Source organism: Epinephelus fuscoguttatus, linkage group LG14 (genome assembly GCF_011397635.1).
Source record: "Epinephelus fuscoguttatus linkage group LG14, E.fuscoguttatus.final_Chr_v1".
Taxonomy (NCBI): domain Eukaryota; kingdom Metazoa; phylum Chordata; class Actinopteri; order Perciformes; family Serranidae; genus Epinephelus; species Epinephelus fuscoguttatus.
In genome coordinates, this window is record NC_064765.1 from 7,557,405 (window position 1) to 7,582,342 (window position 24,938).

General features: G+C 40.4%; 2 protein-coding genes across 6 annotated transcripts in view; both read right to left on the reverse strand.

Annotated features, from left to right (window-relative positions):
- Positions 1-378: 378 nt before the first annotated feature.
- On the reverse strand, positions 379-8,825 carry wdr89 (WD repeat domain 89). 4 transcript variants are annotated; one of them, XM_049596748.1, is made up of 3 exons: positions 8,641-8,825; positions 7,374-7,462; positions 379-7,285 (listed from the first exon to the last, which is right to left on the reverse strand). In XM_049596748.1, the coding sequence occupies exon 3, from the start codon at positions 7,253-7,255 to the stop codon at positions 6,119-6,121; it is 1,137 nt and encodes a 378-aa protein (XP_049452705.1). In that variant the 5' UTR covers positions 7,256-7,285; positions 7,374-7,462; positions 8,641-8,825; the 3' UTR covers positions 379-6,118. The 4 variants fall into 4 exon arrangements, with proteins under 4 accessions (XP_049452705.1, XP_049452704.1, XP_049452703.1 ...); XM_049596747.1 differs by having other exon boundaries at positions 8,637-8,825; XM_049596746.1 differs by lacking the exon at positions 7,374-7,462.
- Positions 8,826-10,587: 1,762 nt separating this feature from the next.
- Positions 10,588-24,938, reverse strand: part of sgpp1b (sphingosine-1-phosphate phosphatase 1b) — a 35,879-nt gene continuing 21,528 nt past the window's right edge. Inside the window, exons 3-4 of one of the 2 annotated variants that reach the window (XR_007450949.1) lie at positions 14,024-18,011; positions 10,588-13,811 (exon numbers count right to left, since the gene is read on the reverse strand). Coding sequence is in view for 1 of the 2 variants with exons in the window: in XM_049596740.1 (XP_049452697.1) it covers positions 17,460-18,011 (552 nt within the window). In the remaining variant the exon portion in view is untranslated. Of the gene's footprint in view, positions 18,012-24,938 lie in introns of both variants that reach the window. The other variant, XM_049596740.1, reaches the window with a different exon arrangement.

Here is a 24,938-nt window from a genome sequence, read left to right on the forward strand (position 1 = left end):
GTTAAAAACAAGAAAAGACAACACTTGCGATATTTAAAATCTAAGACGATATCTAGTCTTATATCATGATATTGATACAATACAGACATACTGCCCAGCTCTGCTATATTACTATTTGCTCAAGTGTGTACAATGTAGTAGGCTACTGCACTTACAGTGGAGAATACTTACGTAAAAGTTAAAAAAATACTCAATTACTAGTAAAAGTCCTGATCTATAAAAGTTACATGAGAAGTAAAAGTAAAGAAGTGTAAATATAGCTAATGCTGGCGCACGTCCATGGCCGTAAATGTAGGCGGAGTGAAGGGTGAACAACATGTTCCCTACACCAGTGGTGGAATGCAACAAGAACTTTACTGCAATACACATCTGATGTACTCGTTCTTCCCTTGAGTCTCTTCTTTAATGCAAACTTTATTACATCTCAGAGGGAGATAGTGTACTTTTTCTCTTCACTGCATTTCTCTGACAGCTTTAGTTACTTTTCAAATTAAGATTTCTGGGAACAAAACAGAAGGAGAGTTTATAAAGTATGATATTTTGTTATAATTCAAGCTTCTCAAGAGTTTAAACAAGTACCGCTGGAGCGATTAGTCGATTAATCAGTTACTTGATTGACATAAAATTAATTAGCAACTATTTTGGCGGTTGAAGTCGTTTTTCACGTTTTCAGCTTCACAAACGTAAAAGATTTGCTGCTTTTCTTAGTTTAAAAATGAGCCAAATAAAACCTACTTAACAGTAAAATCCTGTTTTTTACATGAATACAGGAGGAATAATGATCTAATGATATCATACATAATAGTAAAACAGTCACAGGGGACATTTAATAACTAAACAATTGGAGATGTGGGCTAACTAATAGTATAAGGTTGTAACTAATACGTAATAGCTCATACATTAAGGCTTTTTAAATCTAAATGTGCAAAGTAATTATACTAGAGTAGATGCCAAATAACTGGAGAGGTGTAAAAAGTACAATATGTCTCTCTTTTGTGAAACTAAAATATTCATGTAATAAAGAAGTACAAGAACAGCACCTGAATAACCTGTTAAAAAGTAACAGCTGCTTTTAAATAACAGACTCTCCTCTTAACTCTGGTGGCGTCACAGCTCGACCTGACAAACAATGTAAATCTTTGGAAAAAGCAAAAGCCATGAGATGAAAAGGGTTCAAATGTATAATTGATTTTGAGAAATAAATCCATCTTATAAATAGCCTATTTAACACACATTAAAGACCATATACTCAAAATGGATAATATACTTTCAGTATCAACGTTAAAAAGCAGGTGTAGTTCCTGTTTGTACAACTGCACGTGGACTTTTCAATAATCTTATTAAAACACGTAACCGTCAAATTAGTCAAGTGAAAGGTATCATTAAGAAAAAAACAATGAACTGCTTTGAAATACCTAAAAACATGAACCTGATTTGCACCAGTGGTTTTACTATCACTGCTCTACAAATGCACTTTGTCTTCATGTAACACTTCATCTTTTCCAGAATGAATCTCTTCAGTTCATCTGCGTTTAATAATTTAATGACTCAGCCTGTCTGCTCACCTCACAAATATGTGTTTCCTTTCATTATAACAAGGTGCTCAATAAATAAAAGCCCCCGTACAAAGATCACTGAATCACCACAGAGAACCTTTAATGTCTCTCATGTGATTTTGCAGTAACAGCCTCGATCTCTGCAGGATTTCTCTGCAGTCACGCTCAGGAACACAGACGCACACTCGCACTGCCAATCATGTTATTCCACTCTTTGCTATTTGAGAGTGAAAGCTGCTCTCAGCGCGATCCTGCTGTGCCGAGAGGCTCAGGTGACTTTCAGGATGTGATGCAGTAATTACAGTCGTCCTGCTGCAGCTTTAAAGGAGGAATATTACAACGACTAAATGTCACAATGGTGGACAGTTTGACAACTTGGTAAAAATCTTAATTTAAAAAAACAGAGAAGCCTCATTTGTGTCCCAGCTGCATGCTAAGATTCACAGTAAATTGTTTTGTCAGTTAGAAATCAATGTACGTCACTGTTTTGTCGTGACAGTAAAGTTATGCAAGACGTGCACCGGCGGTTGTCGATCAAACTTTGCAGAACCACCGGCAATTAAACTTCACAAAGAGAAACAAACAAAATCTTTTGACAAATATTTAATGATTTTGTTTGTTTGGTTGGTTTTGTGAGATCCTCCTGGAGCTGCTCTGAGTGCTTCTTGTGTTTCCTTTGTGCCTCTCATTGACGGAAAAACTATTCCATCAATACTTGACTCAAAAATCAAAGGAATTTAAGTTTTTAAGTTTTGGTGAGTTTTGTCACTTTTCCATCGTGAACATACTTCACACACAAAACCTGCTCAGACCTGGTATGTAGCATGTTGTTGAGACACAAGATCCTGCTTCCACCTTGTATTAACATTCAGTTTGTATCTGGATATCTAATCTGGATTAAATAAACAGGTTAATGAAGATGTTAAAGGGTGACTTGAGTATTTTTCAACTCAGACCCTTTTTTCCCATGTTTCGGTGTCTAGATGACTGATAGGAACATCAGTTTTTGACACTGGTCCTGTATTGAGAGAGACTGCTGTATCCGATAGCAGCAAAACCAGCTGCAATGTAATCTCTAAGGGCAATTGTACGTCATCAGTTTAAATTTACGTCCCTTTAAAAGTGTCTGTTTTTGCCAGTGACAGGCTCAGATTGTTATATTAAATGTCTGACAACATTCTAGACAGGATCCCTACAGAAAAAGACCTTTTTGTCAAAGAGTAAGATCCTTTTTGTTTAATCACAAACAGCCAAGATAGCTATGGTCAAACCAGCCAGACTCCATTTAAATAAACAGTAATTTTGTCATCGTTAAACACACTTCATTCAAAGCCAACAGAAACAAAATAAAACCCACAAAAACTATCTTGGTTCGTCTTTCCACTGTTCCAACAATCATCAACTCTGGTTCGGTTGAAACAAACAATCAATTCACTTAGTTAAATATTAAAATATGCTGCCTCTGTACACGCTAAAATTACTGTTTTTTTAAATGGAGTCTGGTCGTTTCCGCAACAGCGATTTCAGGCTGTTTCTGGCTAAACAAAAATGACCATACTCTTTAAAAAAAAAAGGTCTATCTCTGTAGGAATCCTTTGCTTAAATTGTTGGACACTTAGGGGCTGTGCACATGCCACGTTTTTTGCACGCTCAAATTCATTGTTTTCAATGCAGGCACACTCAAAGCTCCTGAAAGTTTGCTCATAAAAGTACCTGCACCTGACCTTGCAGGTGCAGGTGGTTAAAGACGCGGCATGTGTACAGCCCCTTATAGTAACAATCTGAGCCTGTCCATAGCAAAAACAAGTACAACTACTGGCGGCATTTGTGCACCATCAATTTAAGTAGTACGCCATTCTTTTAAATCCTTGTTTTAAATCCTTGAATTGATATATTGATCCAGATCGATGTATCATTACACCCTATTCACCAACTATATATTTTGTAATGTAATGTAACGTTACATAGGACGTAAACTGATGGTACTCAAATGCCCCCAGTGGTTACAGCGCAGCCTGTTTTGCCACTGCTGACTGTTTGCTCAATACAGAACCACTTTCATAGGAATTATTGTTTTCATTAGTCACTTACACCCAAAAATGTGAAAATAGACTCCAGGTTGAAAACACCACAGTGACCCTTTAATTCATGCAGATTGCACTGCAGTGAGAGTGTGACTGAATGGGTCAGACCACACCTAAAGGTGGGCTACTTCTCAGTTTGCAATTACCTGTCACCTTCTGTAACTTGACCCTAACCTTGCATGTCGTAGCACCCCCCATTGCTCTCCTTTCACCAGCTCTACCTGGATCTGATCATAGTACGGGCAGAATCAAGATAACAGGATCACTTATTAATACCAGGTGTGAGAACAAAGGTCAGAGGATCAGATGTCAGTATGAACATAATGTATACAGATCAAATGTTAAGACCAGGTGTGAAGGTACAGTCATATTATATTTCTGTTAAACAAACTGTAACCCTTAAAAGTCAAGTGTGCAGGATTTAGGGGACTATATGGGCAGAAATGGATATAATATTTTTGTTAATTATGTTTTCATTAGTTTATAATCACCTGAAACAAAGAATTTTGTTACCGTTCCCTTAGAATGAGACGTTTATATCTACATACAAAGCAGGTCCTTTTCCACAGAGTCCGCCATGTTGTTTCTACAGTGGCTTTTGCCTGATATCAGACAGAGGTGTCAACTCTTAATATTCTGTTTACTTTTTGGGTGTGACATTGTGTCCACTCTCTATTGATTTCCGTGAGGGACGGGGTTTTGAGTTTCCCTAATTCAGTCACTAGAGACCAAAGTATACGTCCAAATCTAATGTCATTTTAACTCCATACTGATGTGTGGCTATGCCAACATACCTGTTTTGACTACTTGATTTTGAGAGTGGAGTGGAGCGAAGCAGGGATGCACGGTCATGGATTTTTTGCTGGTATCCAATATGCAGATACCAAACAACTCATTTGACTGATAATAAATACCAATATCAATATATCCACTTTTTTCCCACCTAATTTTAGTGATCATCAAGTCTCTTCTGTAGTGGAATTAACATCATATTATACATGTATACTTTTATCATGACGGCCCACCAGCAGATGGAGACATGAAATACAGTACTTTTCAATGTACGTAATATTCATTCATCATGCTAACTTAGAAAAAGCATGATGGCTGATTTGGTCGATACTGGTCGATACCAAATATTACTTTTTAAGGTGACTCAACGGCTCCGTTATTGGCAACAGCCATTTCAACAACATGCTTCAGGCGCCACAATAATAAGTGCACTTCCTGTTCCCTCCACAATAAGAGTCCCCCACTTCCTCTTAACGTGTAAAAGTTTATACTGCCTGTTGTATAGAGTTACCTGTATAAATGCAACAAATATGCAAACATAAGCATATTAACACCAATGACATACTGATATTATCACGCATGTTGGCTGATTCCGGTATTTCATTTTAAAGCCAATATCAGCCGATATCAATGGAGTGCCGATATTATCGAGAACGAAGTAAAAACAAACTACGATGTTGGGCGGTATTAAGAAGACATGTTGATTAAGAACAGCCTCAATAGCAGTGTCTATGATGTTAAAAGCACTCACAATTGTTGTTTCATTTCAATTGTTGTTGTTGTTGTTTCATGTCACAATGTCACAAATTAGTCAACTTGAACTTGGTGGAGCGGGCTGATTCGAAGGCCTGGACTGAGGCAACAGTGGTCCAGAAAGGACAAACCAAACACTGGCTCTAGAAAGGGCCATTTGCCTTTTTCGCATTGGCCACCGTTTCTCCCCAACACCAGGGTTGTCAAACTTATTTTCAATTTACAGGATGAAAGCTACTCGCTGTTTAACTTGCTCCTGAAACCTGGCACTTCTTAACCTTCACAAGTGTATCACCATGAAGTGTGCAAGGTCATCCAGCGGGCTGGATTGGACCCTTTGATGGGCTGGTTCTGGCCCTGGCCGTATGTTTAACACACCTGCCCTACACACTTGGCACACGGTAGAAGTATGCATTGGTTGCATTCTGCAACCTCACCACTAGATGGCACTAAATCCTGCACACCAGACCTTTAAGAGGACGTGATGTCACATTCTGATGCAGGTATTAAATAAATATGAATGACAGCGATCACAGATTGTAAACACAATGTATTAAATATAGTGATAAAGCACGCTCAGATAATAATTTCTTCATTTTCAGACACAGAGCTTCAGTGTTTCAGCACATTCGTCTGGTCAAAGCTGAACAAAGGAGCAGGAGCAGCTGGAGATCACACTGAAACAGGAAACACACACTTGGATTTGTCCATCTGAGCGAACACTCAGAGGACAGAAATGTTAAGTGACCAGACCTTTTGTGTAATCACCAAAGTTAGTGGCTTTTCGAGCACAAAGAATTCTTTTTCCTGAGTGCAGAATGGTTTTTATCAAGTTTGAATTTGATTTCTCTCAGGAATAAAACGTTGGCACAGGAGTGAGCTGCCACCAGAGTCCAGTTAGTGTGACTCAGTGTTTGACATTTCCATCCTTGGCTACGCTGCCTTCTTTTCTCTCTGGTAGCCGTGTTTTTTATGTGGTCTTGATTTGACTCTCAAAGCTGATTCGCTCTTCAAGGACTCCTTTTTCCCTTTCATGAGCTCCTCCCCTCCTGGTTTCCATAGCAACAGCTGAGCATCCTCACCCCCAGTGACCAGAGCCTCCCCCACCGCATCCCAGAGGAAGCAGCGTACCGTGGAGGTGTGGCCGTCCTTGAGGGTCCTGAGCAGGCGAAGCCCCCTGTCGTCACACTCCATCAGGTGGAGGTCCCCTCTGTTCTTCCCTCCGACCACCAGCAGCTTCTGGGCCTCCTCCAGCCAACTCCCCCCGACCAGGTAATCTACGCCTCCCCCATCAGCCAGCACAGTCAGGCTGCGAGCGTCAGAGGTGCTGAAAACAGTGAGGGGCTCATCTGTGTCCAGCTGACCCAGATCCCACAGGTGCAGCCCCTCATCGTGGCTGAGGCACAGCAGCTGGGTGTAGTCCGCTCCGGACCAACAGACGGAGCCGGCAGACGAGTCGCTGTTACAGGTGGCCAGCAGCGCCTCCTCCTCCGCTCCTCGGCTCAGGTCAAACACATTAACAAGGCCGTCTGTGGAGCTGGACGCCAGGCGGTCTTTGTCTCGAGGGTGGAAGCGCACCTGTGTGATGTCATCACTGTGTGACTCAGAATACACCCCGAGGAGCACACCACCTGGTTTCCTGACGTCCCAGAAAACCAGGAAGCTGTCTTCATCGTTGACCTGCTCGGTGCCTGCACACAGCAGTGTGTCGCTGCAGCTCAGGTCGAAGCTGCAGTAGCTGTGTGACGGGTCGCTTTTAAACACCTGGGCTGCGTCTGACCCGGGACGGCGGACGTCCCACGCCCGTACCGTCCCATCAGCAGAACCAGAGTAGAGGAGGTCAGGGGAGGTGTGGGAGAAAACAACCCCACAGATCGGCCCACTGTGGCCCTGATACTCTCCCACCATATTCAGGGTGTCCTTGTTGTGGAGGTGGACGGTGAAGTTGGAGCAGGACACAGCCAGCAGGCCGGCCGGCTGCAGGGCGACGTTCAGCAGGTAGGTGGGTTCCTCTGGGCGAGACCGCCGAGCGATGGACAGACCTTTGAGCTTCTCCTCCAAACCCTCCATGGCAGCTCAGCATTAAGAGATTCAACCACACTGGACAGGAAGAAGAAAAACACAAATTTAGAGCTGCATCTCAGCAGCCACAGCTACTCCATGAAATCTCTCAGAAAAAAACACCCACCATATTTGTAGTCTTTAAACTTTTGCACATCCCCTCGAATATATTTTTGCACATTCCTGCCGAGCACACAGCTTGGTTCGGTCACCTCTCTGTGCAGTAATAAAACAAACTGTTTCAATTGATCCACAATGCGTGGAAAATAATAGGTGTCAAAGAGCACGTTTCGATGCAGTCTATTTTTGGACAGGTTACTCTCAGTCGAGCCGATAAGATCATCAATGACTCCCCTCATGGTCTGCGCACAGAGTACAAGCTGCTGCCCTCTGGGAGAAGATTTAGAGCGCCTGGTTACAGACTGAGCAGATTTGAAAATTCATTCATACCTCTGTCTGTAAAGTTTTTAAACAGCGGCAGATAAAGTCAGATCTTGCATTGGATTATGACGAGTTACTGAACTGCATTTTTTAGCATATGATGTTATTTATTTCTCTATCTTTTCGTGTTTCTTACTGCTACGCTGGGTATAATGTTGATTCGTCTATGTACTATGTTGTATGTTGTATTTCTATGGCTGCAGTATGGGTGCAGGGCTCAAGACAAATGCCCCACTCTATGGAACAATAAAGTTCATCCTGATCTATTTTAGTGGTATTTCTTACACATTTTCATTTTATTTTTGTAGTTCTATATGTCCCCTACTGATGCACCAAAGCAAATTCCTTTTATGCGAAAACCTACTTTGCAATAAACTTTTTTCTGATATATAAAATATAATGTACAAAAAAACAGTGAAAACGTCACGTCCCATTCTGTGACAAGACAAATCAAAATGCTGATTCTTTAATGTATGCTTGCTTATTGGCCACGGCTATGTGCACATTAAGGTATCACTTTTAATGTGTTTTTAATCATTAGAAACCACTTTGCAATTCGGCATACAGTAAGTACAATAAACGACAGTTACAGTATAGTATTCCAGTAATATATAAATATTATTGATAGTATTTCCACCCTCTTTCACCGTAATAGCTTGTCTTGTGGTGGATGTAGCTTATGCCGAATTACACCACGCTGCATATTTATTAATAAGGGCTTAAGTTGTATTTAATGTGATGTTTATATTTGCCGTTAAATAAAGAAACAGAAAAAATATACATTTTTGTAAATGAAGTTTGGTGTTAGCTTCTTCACCTTTGACAGATTGGAGCTAAATTCGGGTCATAATCACAGTTTTAATCAAAAACTGTGTCTGTGTGTTTTGTGTTATTATCAATATGTTATGTGTTGTTATTAGTGTGAAACGTGTTGTTACTTTTAACCTACCTACCCGGTAGAAATGTCCGAATATTAAGAAGAAACAGCCGTAAACTCTGTAGACTACTGGGACACGTCCGTCGCCATTTTGGACAAAACACTTAGAAAATATTATGAATTATTTTAACATTAAATTAAATCAAAAACGTTGGGAAAAGCACCAAAAATGTCATCATACTACTGCTCAAAACAAGCATGGAGGAATGGTCGGTGTGACAATATTTACAACCGGGTGGGAACCTTCCTTCAATATATGGTTCCGCTGTTAATGGTTCCGCTGCTGTCAAAAAAGTCACAAAGGGTTGTTAAAAGGTACTACCTATACAATATCATTTATAATATAAAGCCTATAATAAATAATACTCGTTAACCTTTGCTACAACATAATATTACTTTGTTTTAATTTTTGTTTAACTTTATTTTTAAGGGGAGTTTGAACAAGTGTTTCCCCTTCAATAACTTTTCTGCAGATATGAAGTAGTTGTGTTCAAATTAATATAACATTTGGGCTATAGAGTTTGTTTTAAGTAAAAAAAAAGAGTTTTCTCCAGTGTAAAAATCATTTCATCATTCACTGTAGAGGGATTTTAAGAAATATTCATGAATTATTTTTTTTATTTTTTTTTATTTTTTAAATTGGAATAGAAATATATTTTTCTTACTTCTCCTTATTATTATTATTATTATTATTATTATTATTATTATTATTAAAATTCTTTAAAATTTCAAATATTCTAGCTTGCTAGAAAAAAAGGACAAATAATACCAAACTTTTATTTTATCACTATATTTTATTTTATTTTTGTCAGTATTAAAAATTTTGAACCAACATTTGCACCACCATAGGACACTAAAACTCTCTATTTAAATCATTTAAATGAGCTCAATTCATCATCTTTTCCTTTGTACAAGAAATGCGAAAACTTCTTTACAGTAAAATAATCTGACGCCATCTGGGCCCAGTCCTAACGACACATCTGTAGTTTAGTTCAGGTGTGAGTCCTCAGCCGTCCAGCAGGGGGGAGCAGCAGCTTTCAGTTCTCTCAGTGAATGAAGCCTTAGAGCTTTCCATCTGATCCAAATCTGAAGTGACACATAAACAAATTAAATAAAACCTTAGTTTTAACCTGTCGAGATTTTTACTGTCAGTTCAGACTCAGAGGAGACGCTGGAGGGAGGAGAAAATATGACTCATACACTTGGTGTACACAGTGTCTTCTTCTACATGTCTCCTCACATCTTGACTCCATATATTCTTCAGAGTTACAGATAATTAATGTATAACTCTACAGGCTGACACTGACCTGCTGTGACCTGAAATACTGCAGTAAAGTAATGCTTATTGTGTGAAGTTTTCCATGCAGACAGAGAGTATTAATGTCTGATCCTGGAACAGTGAGAGGGTTTAAACATCAGTAGGTGGACCTTGAACTCAGCATGGTAAAAAGCTGCTCTCACAGTCACAGGAAAAACACTGAAGTACATAACTTCCTTTGGTTAACACTCACCAAAAAATCTTATCAGATTTCAAAAAACATCTTTTAACTGTCCGCTTCACCTCGTCCTCAGAGGCAGCAAGTGTCTTTGGTTCAGTCTTAACCAATCAAACATGCACAGACATTTACCCACAACCTGCGTGCTCTCAGTGTTGCTGACACGCCACCCGACAGAGGAAGAAGAAAGAGAAGTGTCTTTAAGGTTCAGCCCAGCAGCTGGAGTCTCCCCTGCTGCAGCCGGACAGCTCTGGCAGAGTGAAGTGGAAAACTGGTCGTCCTGTGTGACACCACATCACCATCTGCTGCTGCAGAAACGTAAACACTGAAGGGACGATGTCAAAAACCCTCAAACATGATCTGCCACAGGAGCTGCTCACGTGCTCATATTTAGTGCACGCTATGTCAGCTTTGTACCATCTATTTAGAGGAGTTAAGATAATAAAAGACCAGCAGGTGCATCATTTTATCTTCTTTTTTATTTCAGTTAATTTCACACAAACAATCAGACAGAGACAGATCCTCATTTTGAAGAATAACAATAAAAAAATACTGTGAAACTGCATAAAAGCTCCTTTAATGTCCACACGTGTGTCACCTCAGGACACGACACAGAAATGTGAAGGGTTTGATTCCAAAATGAAAAATATGACACCTGTTTTAAATGATTAATCGACTTATTCAATGAAACCTGTCACTGTAACTAAACAGATTGATTTGGTTTGGGACAAACAGACAAAACATCTTTTCTCATGCAAACAGTCAGTGGAATAAAAACACACTTGTGAATTTATCAAACATCAAAGTTTGAGCTACAGTGACTCACATGTTGTTAACTTGGTTGAAGGCAGTCATTAACAAACAGTGGGAAACTAAAACACTTGAGTCGTTTCTTCCACATTGACGCGGTCACAAAGTGCAAAAGGCAACACGACAGGACAGAATGAAAAGAATTAAAAACAAAAGTCGGAACTAAAGTTTTCACACGAAACGTTAAATGTTCCTGAACAACCATAAAGGCACTAAAGCGAGGAGCAGCCACACACACACACACACACACACACCTCATACATTTGGTCAGAGTGGGAAAATAAAAAGTCTCTGAGATCCAGATTTAAGGAAGAAAACACGTTGTTTAGAGCAGAGCTGAACCCTCAACCTCCAGAGGAGCTGAGAATGTCACCTGTGTTCAGTTTAACAAAATCGTGTCTTGTGCATTTACTAATAAACTCTCTGATTTTGTTGAGATGAACAAACATGTTCAGGTTTAATATGACAAATCTTTGATAAAAACAAAATCTGGGGAGTTTCCAGAGGACTGTAGCCACCACAAAACCACAATATTTGGTCTCATACAAACAAATTTGGGAAATATGACATAGTTTCAGGGTGCTGGGATTCTATCAGATGGCAGAAATTTGGTATTTTAACAAATTAAATTTGGGATTAAACTAATTTTGGAAATTGAAACACAAAGAAAGGGGAATTCTAAGAATAAAATTAAGAACTTTAATCCTTGGACTGTAGCATTTTTGGGACTATACGACAAATAAAATTTAGAATTTTAGAATTTTTTTCAGTTCACCATCTTGTTTTTTTGGAGCCAGAAGTGACCATATTTGTGGGAGAGGGCAGCACTTTGGAGGAGCGAGGGGTGGATCTGACTTCATTGGCAGACAAACTGTCACTCAAACTGCCATGCTGAACTGTAAGCCTTAATGAAATATAAATGGGTAACTTAATTAAATTAGCTATAGAGACTAAAACTGTTTTTGTACCAGGCTGTAAACGTGTTCATTTCCAACCTGGTCTCACTCCGAAATGGTCAAAATCTGGCCCTTGGGCAGTGACTTGCCAACAGCATGATACGCGGCTAGTTGCTGTTACAGTTTAAAGGTGCTCGGCCGCGTCAGGGAGAAACGCAGCAGGACAAGAACGAACGCAGAGCAGTTTTCGCGTCCCGTAAGTTTATGAAGCTAAACCCTGTTTTTTTCCCCTAGACCTAACCATGTGTTAGTTGTTAGAGAAAGAAAAGCGTCAGTTTGCATTGTTGCACTGACGTACTGCATTTATTTTGAAAGAGACTCTATGTCAACTTTAAATTTCCTGTGAAAACATTTCACATTTCAAAGGGTGCTCAATGAGAAAAATCACCAAATTTCAGAGGCACAAATCCAAATTCAAGGATGTAAGGGCGCTGTAACAATTAACAACTGTGTTTTTAAATTATAAAGTCGACGCTTTACTTTTTACATTTGCACAATTTTTGTTTTCTTTGAGTTATTTTAGTTTGTTGCAGTAAATTCAGTTTAATAGTTGTTGTGCATACTTAAAATCCATCTTCAGTCATCATCAAACACAAATGGAAACACAGGTGAAATACAGTCTTCCATTAATCCAACACTCTCTGTTCAGTCTAACACACACAGGTTAACACACTGGTGAACCTGAACATGGGTGGCGGAGGTCTCACAATGGAAGCACAATTATCGTCATCACTGTCAGGAAGTTTGGTTTTATCTCATTTATCAATCTCACTTCCTGATGGCTCCTCCGTCTGCGGGGGAAACTTCCTCCTGACGGGATGTAAACACCATCTGACACGTGTTTGAACACTTACAGCTTTCCTGTTTATCACTGCTTAACCTCACATATCACTATCTCACATAGTGTCCCAACAACCTTTGACAAATTCAGTCACAGGTCAAAATGGTTTACACCAAACTTCTTTAACATCTGTGTTTGTTTGTCGAACTCTTCCCAACTTTGCAGACACACAGAAACTCTGACGTTTAACCTTTTTGCGTTTCCATTTATGGACCCAATCCCATTGGACTCTATGGTCATTTGAGGCCGTCTGCACAAACACAATCCCACCACAGGATTCACAGAGTTTGTGTTTTTCGTTGATGAATCAAAAACAAACAAAAAAAAAGCGACCGGGGACAAACTTCCTGTTTCACTGGTTCAGAGAGGAAACCACATTCAGACAGAAAAACGCTACAACAAACAAAATTATGTTCGTGCACGAGGCAAGGCCGCAGGAAGTGAAAGGAGGCGGGCAGAGGAGACGAGTCATCTCAGCCGCAGGTGAAGCTGGTCCGTTAGTCTGAGACAATGTGAGCAGGGTTGGGTCAAACAGAAATAACGTAAAATAAGATGACGCTTAAACTGTCACACAAAAAAAAAAATCACAATTTAAAACAGTACAAACTGAATGAAAACTGTAGGTTAATTGTTAAAAATTCAGATTTAAAACTGTCCTGAATGCTGCTTTGATTTCAATAGTTTTCTCAGAACGTTTTGGACCAGCTTCACCCTCTCTGCCCGGCTCAGGGGGAACACAGTGCATTCTGGGAAACAGTGCATTTGTATTAGGACAGTACCGTACACAACAACAACAACACACAAGTCAGCCTCCTGCTGCAGCTGCTGCCCTCACCCACGCAAAATAAGAATCAAGAAAAGTTTGTTTTTCTGTGGACTATTGTTGGTCTTCAGTTCAAAAGGTAAAAGGTCACCTGCAGCCCCGTCAGCTGTCCTCTAAGAGTGCCCTTGAGCAAGGCGCTTCTCCTACAGCTGCTGCGGTGGACAAACACGAGGAGGAATGTGTGAATGAAACATCAGGCGTCCGTCCAGATGTTCAGTTATTATCAAGTCCAGGACAGAGACTCAGGACAGACGCTGGACACTAAAAGGTGTGAGACACAGTGATCTCTAGTTACACCTGGGTATTACTTTTCCGTCTTTACCCAACAGGTAATTTAACAGGGGGACTTCAACTCATCTTCACCTCGAGGCCGACTGAGCAACAAGCTTATCAGAGGTTTTGGGTGGTGTGATCAAAACATTTTACACAAGAGAAAAAGACACAATAGCAATCTCAACAAAAGATCCACTTACTGGCTTTTTCCAAGGTTTGCAACAAGTCCATGTATCAGTTAATTTCCAGGGCTGGTACCTGCGGTTATTTCTCTGTAATGTAGCACAGTGTTAACAATGTTACTGATACTATTCTTTCTCACACCTTCAACTCAAACCACCAAAATATATCATTGAGTAATTACATTCATATCAGAAACATGCAGGAGACTAGTCCACTAACGGCCCTAAATGACGACTACTGGTCGACTAGGAAAGTTCCTAGTCTGGGACAGCTCTAGCTGTTTCAGAGAAGCTAATAAGGACGAGTGAGGGCTCAGAAATACTGGACTTTAAACGTCTATTGTTGCAAATTTTTCTTGGAGAGGAAGACCATGTAATATGATTGAAAACTACAGAACAAATACTAAATGGCCCTTGTGGAGAGATTGTTTTTGTCAAGCATTTAAGCACTGATAGGTAAATATTTTGGTCACAATTCTCCAATAACGTAGAGGATCCTTTTAAAAACTGTTTATGTTTGGTAAGTTTGTTAAAAAATCAAAATCTCAAACATCCAGTGTCAGTCAGGCTACACTTTCAGTCACATCTCATGGTCTTCATCAGTCCTTTAAGTTCTGGAAAAAGCTGTTAAGTTGATGTTGTGTTGATTTTTTTGTTCTGTTGAACGACTGAAACACTGACTGGGTTACTGAATGATCACTGAGCACGTCTCATAAGTACACTGTGGTGCTGCTGCTATAAACACATAACTAACAGTGTCAATGGTCGTCTGTTTATTACTACTGGACCGTCCACTGACTGAACACATCAGTTTCCATATGTAGGACGTTTCTCCAATCCAGAAACGCCTACGATTTACAGATGTGTTGTAGTGGTGTTGTAATGTCGGTAAAATCTCCTTACAAAACGTAAAGCAGGCACAGGGAGAATAGTTCATGTGTGTCCGGTCTCACAGGTGTCGATCAGTGATTCCACACTGAAGGTTAAAGGGCTGCTCAGCGGTCGGAGGGGTTTGTTTTTACTGTGACTCAGCTGTTGCGTGGGAGGACAACAGGAGGAGAGAAAGCTGGAGTCAAAGTCCACGTGGACGCTGAGGAGTCTGTTTTTCTTTCTGACGGCTGTTAACACACAAACTCCTGGCTTTCAACCAGCAGCACGTTCTCGTTATGAAATACTGTTTATAAGGCTGTTTTTTTATGCACGTGCATCCTTTGCACGTCTGGCCTCCGAACTCTGTTCAGATCTGGTTTCTTTGTCTTTCAGCAGGCGGCTGATTCAGACACACAGACACTGACTGAGCTGGTGTCGGAATGTCAAAAACAACAAAAAAGAATTTTAACTTAAAATAAAATCTATAAAATTCAATATTGCTGTGATATAACAGAAACACAGAAATGCAATCAAAGTTGTTTTAAATGTTTGCAAGCTGACCTTTGAGCAAAACAATTTCTCTGACTACTGCGAATCCGGAAACAAACATTTTAAGTTTTATAAAACTTTTAATAAAACAAAGTATTTGAAAAGCTCGACTGGAACACGTGAGTTTTGATATTAAAATATTTTTATGACCACGAAAAACTTTGTAGCAATTTACAAAATTAAGTCATAAATATGAGAAAAATGTCTAATACTTTTGGGAAAAAGTAATTATTTTAGAATATAATTTTATGACAAAAGGTGAAAGTTTGCTTTCACCTGTTCTCTTCAACGTGTTTTAAATTTTTATTTTAATTTAGACTAATTCTAAAAATGATGACTTATTTCTCATTCATTTTTTCCCCAAAATATTTCCACCTCATCCTAAAATAAGTGGTTCACCTCCTGTGAGATACAAAGCTACAAATCTTCATTTAAAATATAAAATATTTTTGCCTGAGCTGAGTCGACCTCCTCCCGTCATCGTCCTGACCTCCCTCCGCCTCTCCACACGTCTTCCCTCCTAAGAGCAACGTTATCTCCGTCGCCTCCTCCCTCCGGATAAAACTCTCCTCCGCACAGGAAGTGGATGCCATCAGGAGCATCTCTAACAGGAAGTCAGTTTACAGTGTTACGAGAAAAAAAGCTGAGCCACGTGGACAGATTCCTGTCATCCCATTTCAAAAAAACATATCAAAAACTTCTCTGTACAGTTCCCAAACAAAGTGAGGCTTCCTTCCTTTTTCCTCTGGATCATACAGTATGTGCCCGGGTGTTGCTTTTCTCCGACAAGAAAAAACAATCCATCGCAGAAGAGACGATAACTTGTCTGAATAAAGACAGAAACAGTAAACAGAGCAGACAGAGTGGGGAGAGCCCTTTAAGGAAATACTGTACACGTGCGATTAAACACCTCAAAAATGAGTTCAAGAACTTGAAACCACAGGCATGTCCACTCCACAGGTGAAGGAGAAATCAGTCTCCATCAGGATAAACTCTGAGACAGGAATAAGGAAGTATAAAATCTTATTGCTTTGAGAAGTGAGACAGCTTAGAGGACGAGAGGAAGATTAACTATTCATTATTAAGAAGCTTCCTGACAAAGAACCTCACAAACTTTAAACACCCAACTTGAGTGGAAACAATCAGTCAGCAAACAATGTTTCTGCAACTATTTAAATACTGAATTAATCATCATTTTTCACCCAAAAGCTTCAAATATTCTCTAAATGTGAGGATTTGTCTATTTATATGATTTCAGCTGAAGGTCTTAAGGTATCAGGGCTGCAGCTTGGACTAGACAAGACATTTTTATTGCTTGTTAAACATGGGTGAAAGTTGCAGCTCTTCACGTCCACCAGGTTTTAAATGAATTTCTAAACCCTTTTCACCTGGTTAAAGACTGACAGCATTTTGTGAATTTGCTGCCAAATCCTTACTTTGCATTCAAGTGCACGTAACACTGACATGTTGCAAATGCTAGGAAAATTTCAGTCTTTCATAAACGTACTTGTGTGGCTCTTTGTCTAGACTCTTAATAATAATTATAGCATTGACAATAATGTGAATACTAAGACACAGGTTATTTCTCAGTAGCGCTCAGTGGCGTTTTCAGTCTTTCAGAGGCCACTGTTTAGTAAGAATTAAGCTGGTGCAGGAGGAGTGGATGTTTGGCTCTGACCCAGTGCGTCCTGGGATCAGCAGGAGCCATTTGATTTGATTTTAAATAAATCTTAAACAACAGAAAAGAGAGATATCACTCGCCACAGGTAGAACTGATAACAGTCAAAGCCAAATTTATAAGACTTCCCAGCTGCTCCTGGTTCATCCTACCTGAAGGCAACCTGAGGCAACGATGGGAGAGACTGAGAAACTGATAACATGTCAGCATCCAGATCAGCTTTTAGGCTTTAATTCACCTTAGTTGAACCCAGAGGAGGAAAGAAACGGGTTCTGGGTGTGAAATATGATCTGATAACAGCATTCGGTGTACATAAGTCAATCACTTTACTGTTTTCAAGCCAGCGACTGACTGAAATCAGGAGAGCTGAGTGTAGCTGAAGAGCAGCGGCACCAAGAAGAGCACGTTGAAGCCCACCGCTCCATAAACGATGTAGCGGTAAGGCAGCTCCACCTCCATGTGCTGCCTGGCCTTCCTCACGTCTGTGCTGGGCACCCCGAACACCCAGCACACCGCCGGGATGGTGATGGCCTTCATCAGCGCCCGCGTGGCCATCAGCACCAGCACGCCCAGAACCAGTCGCAGCAAGGTGACACCCACCAAGCCAGCGCTGAGGGTGGACATGGTGAAGGGGAGCTGGTCTGCTGTAGGGTCCGGCATCAGACCCAGGTAGTAGTTGACGTGGGAGGCGAGGGCCACGCCGGCACCTGTGCCCAGGATTTGAGCGGTGTCGCCCCGCGAGGTGCTCCACGTGTCCAGGGTGAAGGAGAAAAGGCCCAGGCCCAGGTGGAGGGAGATGATGATGAGCGGGGCGTAGCGGCAAGTCAGGTTGAAGCCGTCGATCAGGTCCAGTGCCGGCAGGAAGAAGAGCAGGATCAGGCCGCTGTAGAGGAAGCCAGCGATGACGTCCTGGAGGAAAAACAAAGAGGAAGAGAAGGTTACATTTGACGGCATCAACCAGACTGAATCACAGAGGTCAGGGTCGTGTTCAGGGACAGAACATGAGTGCTCTACAAACAGATGTAGGGTGTGTATTCATTACATTTGTGCAGATGTCACTGATAAACAATCTCCAGAGCCAACTAATAAATAAAAAAACATTTAACAAATCATAAATAATCAGACATATTTATCACATTTATTGCTTATAGTGAGAGTCATGTGTAACAATAAGCTTTACAGGGAACTCCCAAGTGATTACATGACTAATAACATGAGTGTTCAGGAGCAGTCAGTCAGACACAAGTATCACTCCTAAAATTTCCTCGATTTTGCAACTGAATCATAAATTTGGACATTTGTTCTGTAGATATTTATGGGTGGGTTTCCTGCTGATGGATAAAGGAAGTTGAAGACAGGAAGCGGGAAATCAGCGAGCTCTACGTGGCAGTGAACTCTGGACTCAAACACAAAGGTCATCACAGTCGTTTATTTATTGACCCGAGCAGCAAACTGACAGCTGGTTTCCTGTTCCAACGTTTACTGTACGTGTGGATTTAACCTCTGACGAAGCTGACAAACTGTTTCTGAACTGATGATTCAGAGAAGTAATCAAAAACGGTTGGACTTTTTGCATCTGGTCAGCATCTTCATTAGTTTTAGAGACAACCTGAAATAAATTACCGTAAAACTTGGTGTGTAAGTCGCACTTTTTTCCCCTTTTTTTTCCATCTAAAAAGTTGGGTGCGGGTTATAGACCGGTGCGACCTATAGACCAAGGTAAACGCTGACATAGGTAATTTGACCCACAAGATGGTGCTACGTAGTAATTTAAACTCATTCGTTTTTGGGATTTGAGTAAGCATGTATAGTTAGAGCCCACACTGCAATAAGGTACTGTAATGCTGTCTTCTTAAAAAAGAAAAAAGAAGTTTAACGTTAATTTAAACTCATTTTTATGGCTCAGATGTTGTTATACCGTAATTTTATTTCCTGAAGAGGTTGTTTGGAAAATTGTAATCTGAAAAGTAACCAAAGCTGCTTAAGAGGTTATTGTGTTTTGAATGTGTTTCAAATTAAAAATAAAGACAAACAGTGTAGGAATAACTTATATAACATTTTTATTAACAAACAGTAATATAAAACCTTGTTTTCCCTGTTTGAGACCTTAAAAAATAGACTGCGACTTACATGCCAGTGCGACTTATATTCTGAGTTTTACGGTAAATGCTTCAGTGCAGCTATTTCTACATTTACTAACTTCCTACAATTATCAGCTGTGAAAACTAAAATGTGAAAACAAGCAGGGTCAAATATTCCACTACCAAGAAGTGTTCATTTTCATAATTTATCAAAGCGGTTACAACCGGCAGCACAGAAGATCTGTACAATCAGCTCAGATTCAAGGTGGACACCCAAGATTAGAGTCACCAATTTAATATGAGACCAAATGTCTCCCCTTCTGCTTTTTGAGATATGACACTGAATAATGTCCAGAAAACATTTTTTTTTACAGATTATTATGATGTCACAGTGAAGTTGACATCACTTCATCATTTTATCCTATTAGACATTTGTGTTAAACTTTGTCATAATAATTATATGAATTATTGGGGTTATGGCCAAAAACATGGTTTGTGAGGTCACAGTGACTTTGACCTTTAATCACCAATCTTCTAATCAGTTCATTTAGGCAAGTGGTTTCCAACTGGTGGGTCACAGTCCAAATGTGGGTCTTCATTTTGAAGTACAGTGAATTCCCAGCACAAGCTTTTATTTTGAAGTGCCGTTTCCTGTAGTAAAGTGAGTAAATAACGGACAGCTACTTAACAGAGACAGCCAACTAGCTCAACGACCTCATCAAATGCAAGTATGACACTGAATGCAATGAATGCCGTGATGTGACCTAATGACTGAGGAGCTGGCTGGAACAGTTGGGATCCAGTGATTTAGGATTACAAGTGGACATTTGTGCCAAATTTGAGGAAACTCCCTCAAGGCCTTCTTGAGATATTGTGTTCATAAGAGTGAGATGGACAGAGGGTCACAGTGACCTTGACCTTTGACCACCAAATTCTAACCAGTTCGTTGCTGCGTCCATGTGGATGTTTGTGCCAAAGTTGAAGAAATTCCCTCAAGGTGTTATTGAAATTTGGCTTTCACGAGAATGACAAATATGCAAGGTCACAGTGACCTTGACCTTCTTCCATCAAAATCTAAGCAGTCTAAGGTTTTTTTTGCCAAATTTGAAGAAAATATCTCAAATATTTTTATTCATTTTCCTGAAATTGTATTATTGACTTCATATAACACATAAATTAAATTGACTGAATTGCTTGATTGACAAGAAAAAGATAGATAAGGGTGACCTTGAAGGGCCCTCAAGGCCTTCTTGAGATATTGCTTTCACAAGAGTGAGATTGACACAAGGACACAGTTAATTTGACCCTTGACCCCTAAATTCTAATCAGTTCACTTGGGATTCCAAATGGATGTTTGTGCCATTTGAGGAAACTCCCTCAAGGCCTTCTTGAGATACTGCATTTACATGAGCGAGATGGACTAAAAGGTCACAGTGAGCTTTACCCTTGACCACCAAAATCTAATCAGTTCATCTTTGAGTCCACGTGAACATTTGTGCCAAATTTGAAGAAAGGCCCTAAATGTGTTCTTGAGGTGACATTATGCATTTTACTGAAATCATTTTTCTTCTTTCATGTAACAAATAAACTGAATTGATTGATTCGCAAGAATGAGACAGACGAGAGGGTAAACAGTCGGTTTGGTGCATCTTAAGTGTGTCTCATTGGTTTGCATGGCTGCCCTTGAATATTATGTAAATGAGAAGCCTGGTTAAAGTATATGTATGGGTAAAATTCCTGCTGCAAATGTCTTAGCCGTTTGTATTTTATCCAGATTATTTTAAAGACTCTCAGTAGGGGAAGTTGGTGGAGAGTGTTAACAAACACTAAGTCCCTCATCAGGCTGCCTTAGGTGTGTACAGTATTTACTTTGTCAACAGCAGTGTCTGCTTTCCCTGGTTGAGAAATCAATGAGGGTTACTGTAAATTTACACCACTCTCCATCCACCGGCCAAACGCTGGAACATTTCAGCTGCTGCCTGGCAGGTTAGCCCACTTGGACGGCCACATTGGACGCAACCCAAGGTCCTGTTACAGTTTAAATATCTATTTGGCTGCTTAAATACACGTTGTGGTACACATAAGCCCTGATCTCACAGTGGGTCATTAACCCGTGCTGCCGTCACATGCTGGCACACCGCTTAGCAGGAACTCGTGTCCCAGCAGACTGACAGACAGTACAAGGTCACATTTTAATGTCTGACCGTTTAAAGGCAACTCAGCAGTGAGATAAGCAGCAGGAAACCCCTCAGAGGGTTACTGTGATTTATCACCTCACTGCTGCCACTGCAAACTTTTATCAGCCCTCTCTGTCCTAATGGCAGTGAGTGAAAGCTTTCAGCTGCCTCTAATTTTCTCCTCCACTGACACAACTAGAGGGAGCTCTGCAACTATACGAGCTGCTGATCTAAAAATGTCCAGAAAGAGGACAAACGGGTGGCACAGATCCCTGAAAGAACAACAAGCTCTCATGTTATTCAGAAGATGCTTTTATCTTAAGTGCTTTATAATGAAAATAAATATTGTTAACATGGGCGACCTTAGTGGAAACAGAGCTACTAACAACCCTGTATACTACTCATGCCTGCTTTAATGACTTAATGGATCCTGCAGTCAGTTTCCTTCATGACGTAAACATACAGTCAACTCTAGTTAGACTGCTTTCACTGACTTGCCTTTCTTACCCTCAGTTGTACATAAACTGCAGTTTATACACTTATTTTTAAAATACAAAAATGAAATTATTGGTTATCGTATACCTGAGAGGCAGGTAATTATCGGTATCGGTTGAAAAACTCCATATTGGTGCATTCCAAAAGTAAGTGTTTAACTTTTTCTAAAATGCTGCCGTAAAACAACTTGACAGTGATCATAGAGGAAGTGGAGGACCTGTTGTACGAGAATATTGCAGGGTTTGCTGATAAAAACGTGATTTGATTTTTAGATGTAGAAATGAAAGGGACACTGTTTTGATTTTAGCAAGTATTAAAAATGCTGTAGTAAAAGAGCAGGAACGTAATGACAGATGAATTTCAACAAAGGAAAACAAGAAAAAATTAGAAACTCTCCCATTTTAATTAACCTTTGTGGCTATTTAAGTTTACATAACTGAGTTTACAAGGTGCAATTGAATGCACCATGGTCAGTGTCCACACGCTTTGCTGCAGAGAAGGTGGATGTGTAGGTGTAATAACTCAGAACGCAGCAGGTCGGACTGCATCACTAGATGCAAATCTAGCGCTTCACTACAGTTCCCAGCAACAGATAACCGCCCGCAATTTGTCTCATTAGCTCCTTTTCCTCGACAACAGACACCCGATGCTCATTGCTGAATTGCTTTCTTGAGGTCAATCCCTGAGCTGAGGATGCTGGCCTCAATCATGTCTGACAATTGCCACTTTGTGTCAGTGTCCTCCGCCAGTTCACTGGTGCAAGAACATGACAAAAACACAAAGCGATTGAATACAGACTTGGACGTCAACTACCATGGCAATGATTGAAGAGACCCTCTGGTAAATGACAGAAAAAAAATTGATTTCTTTTGACTTCTGAGATCAAAAATAGGCTGAACGGAAAACAAACACTCACTTGACCAAAGCAAATATTGCTAGCTATCTTACAGCTACTCGGTACTTTGAGTATTTGGGGTGAATAAACACGAAATGTACAAACCGCAAGTCAAATTTGCACAAATGCCCTGACTCAAATTTGCCTCCTTTTTCTATCTTTAATAGGAAATGTGTAAAACAGTTTGAAGGTGATCGAGTGTCATGTTGATCCAGTGCTCGCCAAACAAACACAATAAGGGTTAAAATATACTTCTCACATAAATTAGCACAAAAAGCCTTTAAAAAGGAAAAAAACCACAAAATATGAGTGAAAGTTCTCAGCGAGCGGTCTGGTGAAAAGGTCTGTAGATGTCAACAACATCATCATCATCATCAGTAGCAGAACAGCTTTTTGTCTCCGAGCTCTTCCTGCAGAACAAAGAAAGAGGAAGTAGTTCCATTGGGCGTGATGATTTCCAGATCACATTAAGGGACTGGCAGGCCTGGCAGAGCCAACTGCTAATGGCTCACTATGTGTTCAGGCTCCACTCCCTGAAACACAACAGTCCTTGTATGGCCTGACGGTGGAGGCTCCAGAAGAGACGTCAGACTGTTGTTTTACAGGGTGGGAATGAGCTCTATCGACCAACAGATTTAATCCATCTCATTTTACTTCACTTCTGAGGTCTCGACCTGAATGCTGTTATGTGGTGGTTAAAGAAAACATGAAGCTGTTGTGCTGCCTGTGGTGATTTTTGCTCTAAAGGCCCAGACACACCAAACCAACATCAAAGAACTAGCGGCGACTAAAGCCGACTGTTGTGTTTCCTCACGTCGCCTGTGTCTTGGCCAAAAGATTAACTTGAACACACTGCAAAGACTACAGCTGATGGGCAAACAGCATGTTCATTCTTTCCTTACATAAGAGGAAATAACTCCCCATAGCAGCAGGTGATGATAGCTTGTATTCGTCACTCAAAATGGGAAAACAGAAGACTGACAGGACGGATTAAAGATGCTAGTTAGCAAGTTTGCACATTTATAACACAACCCTGTGCTGAATGAGCAAAGCATATTTACCATGCGCTAACGAACAATAACACAAACAATCACTAACCATTTCGGCCCAATGGCTACAAACGTTATTTACCGACAGACTCTATCGCCTCCGTCGCAGAGTCAACATGCTGAATCTGACAAAAAAAAGATAAGGGCCGACAAGGGCCAACAATTCGGGACACACTGCAAAACCTAGTGCGACATGCCCTCACAGATAGCCCAACACTGACCAATGGCAGACCATCATTTTGGTGTCAGGGCCTTTAACCTCCTGCTATAACTCTCTCAAATCTGGACACGCAGACATGGTACACATATCTTCTAGATCCAGGCTGACTGACATTTTCTGAAGATATTATCTCACAATTAAACATCCATAAATCTGCTTTGAAAGAATAAAAAAATGCTCTTTTGACCCCATAACATGCCTGAGGATCATCATGTTTTTAATTTGTCTTCAGCATCAAAGGAACTGATTGATTGTTTTCTGTACATCCTTAGGTAAGAGGGGTGGGACAAAATATTGATACAGGAATATAATGTCTCCTCTTGCAGTACATTATCAATACACTGGTGCTAAATGTTTCTGACTAACCAGAGTCACACATGACTCCGCACATAAATGACAGGAATGTGAACGGAAGTTAATTAACTTGCGGTGAAGGAGAAACTCACGGGGAAAATGGCAGACAGTTTGGACAGCGGGGGGAAAGAAATCAGAGAAGCACTGTCATCTTTCAAGTCAAATGTTCAGGCCCTCTTTGGCATTTAAAACACAGATGGGACACACGTCTAAACAAATGCAAGAAGTGTCCTGTGAAAGTAAACAGGTGTTATTCTTACAATCATACTCATTAGACCTCACACTATTCATGGTTAAGATATGCACGATGTGATGCTCTCACATGCCTTTTTGTTTACTTTGCCTCTCCTCCTGTTGCACCTGCTTTTCCTGTTTTAGTCTCTCTGAGGTTGCTGAGGTGAGACTGGATGACAGGTTGGAGTGTGGAGAATGCTCATGAACAGGGCAGAGGTTGTACATTTTTCAATTTGGTTCACTGCAGTGCGCTTAGCTCTGTAAGAGTAAGTCTTTAAAAAAAGATGGTAAAGTTCAAAGTTTTTTTTTAAAGAATGAAAAGTATAGCCTA

Bases quoted from the DNA above. Each gene is read 5' to 3' on its own strand.
- wdr89 (XM_049596746.1), bottom strand. From the start codon at position 7,255: ATGGAGGGTTTGGAGGAGAAGCTCAAAGGTCTGTCCATCGCTCGGCGG.